We start from the raw sequence: 7,747 nt of genomic DNA, 5'->3' as shown, positions 1-7,747 counted from the left end.
TCCATGATTTATTTCAACCGTCTTCCAGTGCATACACTCATCTATCTCCTCCTCTCACTCGCACTACATGTTTCGGCACAAAAGTGCCATCTTCAGGTGCTTATTCAATTTACGCTAAACTAGTTCATTGCATGCCTTGTCTTCATATTAAAATAACTAAAATATATATTTATCATATATATTGATAAATGTTAAATGTTAAAAATATTAAAATTGTTCAGGAATTTTTTCTTCCCTACGTCGTATCTCACTACGCGAGTCACATCTATCCTCTTCTGTTGGAGCACTCTTTCACTGTCGTGTGTGTATTGTGCTTTGTGTTGTTTCTTGCTCCTGTGACTGCGTGTGTTATACACACGCAGTTAGGATTCTGATATATCGAAACCTGTTACCAATGGAGAAGTGAACAATTGGGAAGACTGGCATTTTTTAAATTTTAAACTATGTGCAGTGTAGCAGATACATAAGAGTATACACCTGATGATGGCCATTTATGGCCGAAACAAGTAGGGTAGAAGAAAGGAAGACAAAAGAATTACAATAAATTGTTGCACTTAGGACGGAGTTTGTGTCATATATTGTGTAGAGTGTAACAGGATGCTTAAATATAATGTTTTCATGTACTGACCATGCCAGTTTGTACTTCAGCACATAGTGGTCAGCAGATTCAGGTTTAAGGTTCCTTACAGTCATGCATGATTCATCTCAGAAGTCTATGTACAAAAATTACAGATGTTCATCCGTAAATACAGTTATGAGCACTGCCAGGATTATTTCCATGATGGATAGGGCAGCCAGAAAATTTGTTTACAAACTGACATTTACACTGTGTTGGATTTGATGTTCTCATGATAGTGGTCATGAAGTTCTACCTTCTGGAATATACCATAGTTTGGGGGAAGCCATCTGATATTCTGAAGGAACATATCACCTCCAACCTCATGGTCAAAAAGTAAGCCAAGCAAGAAATCAGTACGAGATAAGCACAACAACATCAGCTGGCTTCCAGTGGACTGCATGGTGTAACATCCCAGAAGACGGAACTCTTTCCATTTAAACAGCTTCAGAATATTCTTACGAACAGTCCTTGAGTTGTGGATCTGTATATTAAAACACAACCAGTGTCACATTTAAAAATATTTTCAATTTTTGACACTAATATTTGACATACTAACTTCCATTTTTCAATTCTAATTTCTTTTTTCTAATTCAGTGTGGGGCAAATGCCTAGCTTAACTCAGCCCCAAGCCTAGAGGGTTGGAAGGCTTGACAGTTGGGTAACGTCAGGACGAGCAATAACATTGCGTGAATAAATGAGTACAACTATGTAATTACCAGGGTCAGGATTCTGATGACATGTCATCTTTTTTTCCTTGTAACCTATGCAATGCTCTTAAATATATAAATCTTGGATCTGAGCTGCTGGTTACAGAAATGTAAATTTTATAGGTATTTTTTTGTCATTTTTTGACATTTTTAGGTTTAAGGTCATTTTTTCATTTTGAGGGTAATTTTTTGGTCAATTTTTGGACTTTTAAGGGTATTCCTAGCCTTTTTTGGCCATTTTAGGGAATTTTTCTTCATATGTTTTCTGAAATGTGAATAATATGGAAGTGAAGTGTTCTCTCTCTCCTTTAGGTCATTTTTCTGGATTTTTTCAGTCATTTTTTAAATATTTTCAGGTCATCAAAATCCGCACCCTGCATATTACATTTTTGGGTCATATTTTAGGTCAGTTTTCTGGATTTTTTCGGCCATTTTAAAACATTTTCAGGTCATCAAAATCCGGGCCCTGGTAATTACATTCTTATTTTTGTGTCCTCCACATGTCAAGGTCGTTTAAACAAATTCATTCAATTTCATTCCAGGCATCCTCCACACATTCAGTTTCACCTCCTGTTTCTGGTTCTGACATCCATACACACTGATGCAAGTGGTGACATCATGCAACACATGTTCCATGAGAGCTGTACCTATTCCAGTGGAGCACACACATACTAATACATATGTTGGTATCAGCTCCTACATATCATGGTGTCCCATTTGACACAAAACATCCCCATATACAGAACATCCCAAAATAAGTTGCAGAAAATTGGTGGAGGAGTAATATGCCCTAATTAATGAAAACAGCTTCTATAAACATGAGTCCAGAAATTTTTCAGTACAAAACTAGTCATTCGGGTGTTCTGGCAACAGTACAATTTGAACTGTGGTTACAAAAGTAATGTAGGCAAGGGACACTTTCGAAGGAAACTGGGGTTTTGAGTGACGTGTTAATGCCTTTTATCACTACAACCTTCCCCATTCAACAATGAAACATGGTCACCACAGTGCTCTCTACAACAGCAGGACATTAGACTTTCAGTTAAACAAGAAGTTCTGGGAAGAACCAACTGCCTACTTTCCTTCATACAACATGGACTGCATGGAAAATGAAGCACCCAACAGTTATCCTGTTGTTGTGTTTGTATTCACTGTCGCAATAACATTTTTAACAAGCCATTGCCTAGCAATAAGGGGATTTCTACCAAGCCACTGCTGAGTAACAAGAGGAGGATACACAAACACACAGGCTGATGGGAGGAGTTTATGAAGTACACCATTCAGATGGGCTCAGGTGGCATGATATATGTACCAGATTTCATAATGATTAGTTCAGGCATTCAAAAGTTAAATGCGGAGATAAAAAGACAGCACTGAGACTGCATAAGCTTACTTTCATTTCTTCAAAATAAGAAAAGTAGGCTAGTAACGTGACTGGACAGTACACCTTGGGTTTAAACCTGTCAAACAACACTATCAGTAAGAAGACTTCTGTTCAGTTAATAAGAACTGTAAGAACTATTAAGGACAATGCAGATGCTCAAAACACTGGCCTTGCACTGCCATAGAAGCTTTGGCCTGACAATGAACGGATTGACAGATACAATGAAAATGCCAATTGATGCAGACTAAGGAAAAGCTGTTTTGAAAGTGCTGCTGCAGCAGTTCCTCTGCAATATCCATTGTTGAAGCATACATCAAACTTTCAAGATGTCCACATTGAAATACATCAAGGGGATTCAGGTCCAGTGAACAACGTGGCCAGAATACCGAACCCTGCTTTCCTATCCATCACCCAGTTTAGACAGACCCAAGGTAATTTCTGGTGGTATAACTGGAATGGGCTAGGGCACCATCATGCATGAACCATGTGTTTCATCAAATATCCAGGTGGAGAGCAACCAGTAACTGCAGAAAAGTATGCTTTATAAACATCAGTATGCAGCACCGTTAAGTTTATGAGGCAAAATGTATAGGCCTACAAAACAATCCCCAATAACAACAGCCCAGACACTGAGAACTCCTGGTAATGTCCGGACTGAACTATACTATGAATATTTATGTTACTCCAAATGTGCCTGTTATGGAAATTTTGTATGGTCTCTCTTCTGAAATCTGCTTTGCCAGTAAAGAGTACACGGCTGCTAAAGAAGGGATGTTCACCACAATTCCAAGAGAACCACTGACAAAAATCAAACGGACTTAGAGAATGAACCCCTTGCAAGTGGTATGGGTACAGCAACTGCTCGTGGAGAACCCAACACACTGGCATGTACATCACAGCTTGTATTCAATAAATACTAGTACAGGGACGCTCCTCTATGTGCATCAGTATGCACTTCTCCATTTACTATAAGGGGGAGGAATAGTACTAATCTCCTGATTTGTTGATCAATAATGTGAAATGTGCGTGGATTTTGAACTCTACACTGAGTATACTATCTGCATCCAACCTTACAGCTGCTGCACCATTTCCATGGGCTGCACAGAGAATTAAGTGCACACTAGCATATACCTGGAATGTGCAGATGTCCATTTTAACCCGTTGCCGTGGTTTGACGTGTATTNTTTAAGCAGTAACTAAAAACAACCTACAACACTGAGAGAACAGTGCTCGACTGTTATGTACAGTTCAGTCTAAATAAATATCTGATGCCACATGATACTGTGTATCATAAAATAATTTTCACTGTTTTGAACCATGGTACTCGCCTATAAATTTCTGAACTTCTCGACTACGCTGTATATCTCACCACGAGTTATGCTGCGGCCACACGAGCACACAAAATGCGTCCGTTGTAGAAATAAACGAGAGGCGAATGCTACGTTTTCTTCTGGCTCCATTGCAGTCAANCTGTGGCTATTGTGAGCTGTTTCTGTTATGAATGATGTGTTTTCTTCGCTCTGAAGCTATAAACACCAGAGCNAATAAGAACTGTAAGAACTATTAAGGACAATGCAGATGCTCAAAACACTGGCCTTGCACTGCCATAGAAGCTTTGGCCTGACAATGAACGGATTGACAGATACAATGAAAATGCCAATTGATGCAGACTAAGGAAAAGCTGTTTTGAAAGTGCTGCTGCAGCAGTTCCTCTGCAATATCCATTGTTGAAGCATACATCAAACTTTCAAGATGTCCACACTGAAATACATCAAGGGGATTCAGGTCTAGTGAACAACTTGGCCAGAATACCGAACCCTGCTTTCCTATCCATCACCCAGTTTAGGCAGTCCCAAGGTAATTTCTGGTGGTATAACTGGAATGGGCTAGGGCACCATCATGCATGAACCATGTGTTTCATCAAATATCCAGGTGGAGAGCAACCAGTAACTGCAGAAAAGTATGCTTTATAAACATCAGTATGCAGCACCGTTAAGTTTATGAGGCAAAATGTATAGGCCTACAAAACAATCCCCAATAACAACAGCCCAGACACTGAGAACTCCTGGTAATGTCCGGACTGAACTATACTATGAATATTTATGTTACTCCAAATGTGCCTGTTATGGAAATTTTGTATGGTCTCTCTTCTGAAATCTGCTTTGCCAGTAAAGAGTACACGGCTGCTAAAGAAGGGATGTTCACCACAATTCCAAGAGAACCACTGACAAAAATCAAACGGACTTAGAGAATGAACCCCTTGCAAGTGGCATGGGTACAGCAACTGCTCGTGGAGAACCCAACACACTGGCATGTACATCACAGCTTGTATTCAATAAATACTAGTACAGGGACGCTCCTCTATGTGCATCAGTATGCACTTCTCCATTTACTATAAGGGGGAGGAATAGTACTAATCTCCTGATTTGTTGATCAATAATGTGAAATGTGCGTGGATTTTGAACTCTACACTGAGTATACTATCTGCATCCAACCTTACAGCTGCTGCACCATTTCCATGGGCTGCACAGAGAATTAAGTGCACACTAGCATATACCTGGAATGTGCAGATGTCCATTTTAAGCAGTAACTAAAAACAACCTACAACACTGAGAGAACAGTGCTCGACTGTTATGTACAGTTCAGTCTAAATAAATATCTGATGCCACATGATACTGTGTATCATAAAATAATTTTCACTGTTTTGAACCATGGTACTCGCCTATAAATTTCTGAACTTCTCGACTACGCTGTATATCTCACCACGAGTTATGCTGCGGCCACACGAGCACACAAAATGCGTCCGTTGTAGAAATAAACGAGAGGCGAATGCTACGTTTTCTTCTGGCTCCATTGCAGTCAAAAAAAAAATTACGCACCGCATTCTGCAACTGTGTGGTGTCCTCAGCAACGTCATAGGTCGTTACAACGAGCACATTTTGTGCGCTCGTAGGGACCCACCCTTATGATGGCTGCCAGTTGTAATGTCGATACATCATGAACTCTGAAACACACACGAGCTTTGGCACGCGTTATAATCGGCCGTTCAGCGTACATCTCTTAGATGCTATGAAAATCAAAGAAGTACAGTGAACTGTTCACTTTCTATATTCCAAGCTGTATTAATAACACGCCTTCGAAAGCCATTTCGACGTACTCAATTCAGGCGTCCAAATGTACTCCATTGTGTTCATTCGGTGGACGGTTGGATCAATACTTACTAAGTCCAAGGCCGCTACTACGGAATAACTGCCATAGATATTGCTCATAAAGCTGATGGGCAATACTAGGAACATTACACACACGTCACAAATCAGATATTCATATTGACAAAGAAAACAAAATGGGGCAGTACAGTACCTTTCGCAGCATTACTAATGGCGCCTTTACTCCTATGTCTGCCAGACTTATGAGCTTTATTCTCTTGTTTCAGTACTCCAGGTCGATGTCTATCTTGAACCGAGTCAGAACGCATTTTAATGACTGAACTTCAAAAGCAGTCGCAATCCAAAGCTTGTAACCAGGCCGACCACAGCATCCAAAACAATCCGAACGCCGTATGCTTTCTACCTTCTCCGCCTTCGCCTGCTTTATTGGCTTCAGTGCCCAACCCTACCCCAATGACCGCCCCTTCTAGCTTCCCCCACCCGGCAAACCCTGAGTGCGCGGATTACTAAAGACAGGAATGTATCCTGTTCACGCACGCAACCAGGGATTAATAAGGTAGTTAACAGTATGTAACTCCTTGACAAACAGACAATATACATATATACAATCGTATAACTACCATCTAGCTTACTGGAAAGGTCTTAGTGTCATCACACACTAAAATATGGTCATGATCGTCATGATCGGTCATGATTCCCGTAGGACTCGGAATCTAGAATAGCCGAGAATAGCTGTGATGGCGAGACCTGCAGCATTTTAGCAGTCAGTCAAAGTCACTTACTGCCATCTAGGAACATTAGGACAACAATTCCCATTCAGTATCGGAATAGACCTGTCGGTCGGTAAGATGTCTAGCTTCACAATTGTACAAATCTGGTGCACCGTGACAGAGAACAATGTGGGAGCAATATTTATTTACTGGTGTCTTAAAATTTGCTCAGGCAACGGTACCACACCAAGTTTGAATCATACATTCTTTGAAGAGTACTACAGCAGCTACCATTACTACTCTTCAGTCAGGACTGCTGAAAATCTCAATAAACAAAACAAATCTCATTTTAGCTCACTCTTAACACATTGCCAATTTAAATATTTAAATCACCCTTGGGACCGCCATTTTTTTACCTACTACCGTAACTTGTGCACTGTTCACTTAAAAAATTAATATAAAATCTCCTAATTAATCTTATGAACTAAAAATTTTTGAGAACACCAATGCTCCTAGAATTGCTTGAGGGTGTGATGTTTCTCGGAACATTCCCCTCTGTGAAGTGGCATTACACAAAACTTGGAAATGCAGACAGTCCTACTCCTTTTCTTGTGAACTGTGCAAACATGGCAGTGCCTAGATGCTTCCCCTTGAAATGTTCACTCTTCAAAATTTTTGCAAGGGTATGTTTCCGCATATCACCTGAGAGTAACCCAGAGGGGTCAAAATGAGGCCTGCGTGGGGTGAGAGTAGACGGGCCCGGTTGCACTAAGACTGTGTCTGCCTCCGGTTCCGCCGTCACCATGTGGTCTGTAGCCCAGGCTTTTGCCACATTCAGCAGAAATGCCTTGTATTTCAATTTTGAATGAGGGTTTAGATTTTTGAAAACCAAAAATGAATTGAAAATGGCACAATTTATAAGCCACAAGGCAATTTTCTTTGTCCACTTTATTGTTTTCCAAGGAAGAGAATAATAGGCCAAGTATTGATTGGCTCTATCAACACCCTTCATGAACATATTATACTCAGAAATACAAATAGGCTTCGTTACTTGTCTATGTCTCCTTTGAACATCAACCATGCTCAAATTGTGAATTATAGAAATCATATTCACAACACGAGTATCCTTCCAGGACTGAAAAAGAATATCCCCCTCCCTC

The 7,747-nt window shown here is 40.3% G+C and overlaps 1 protein-coding gene across 1 annotated transcript in view; it reads right to left on the bottom strand.

The window, feature by feature from the left end:
* Nucleotides 1-6,311, bottom strand: part of LOC111872543 (pre-rRNA-processing protein TSR1 homolog) — a 39,416-nt gene extending 33,105 nt beyond the window's left edge. Inside the window, exons 1-2 of the mRNA XM_023866569.2 lie at nucleotides 6,071-6,311; nucleotides 5,181-5,233 (exon numbers count right to left, since the gene is read on the bottom strand). Of these exons, the coding sequence (XP_023722337.1) occupies nucleotides 5,181-5,233; nucleotides 6,071-6,185 (168 nt within the window). The 5' untranslated portion in view covers nucleotides 6,186-6,311. The remainder of the gene's footprint in view (nucleotides 1-5,180; nucleotides 5,234-6,070) is intronic.
* Nucleotides 6,312-7,747: the final 1,436 nt, after the last annotated feature.

Source organism: Cryptotermes secundus, unplaced genomic scaffold (genome assembly GCF_002891405.2).
Source record: "Cryptotermes secundus unplaced genomic scaffold, Csec_1.0 scaffold690, whole genome shotgun sequence".
In the NCBI taxonomy this organism is placed as follows: Eukaryota; Metazoa; Arthropoda; class Insecta; order Blattodea; family Kalotermitidae; genus Cryptotermes; species Cryptotermes secundus.
This window is presented reverse-complemented; position numbering and strand designations above follow the sequence as displayed.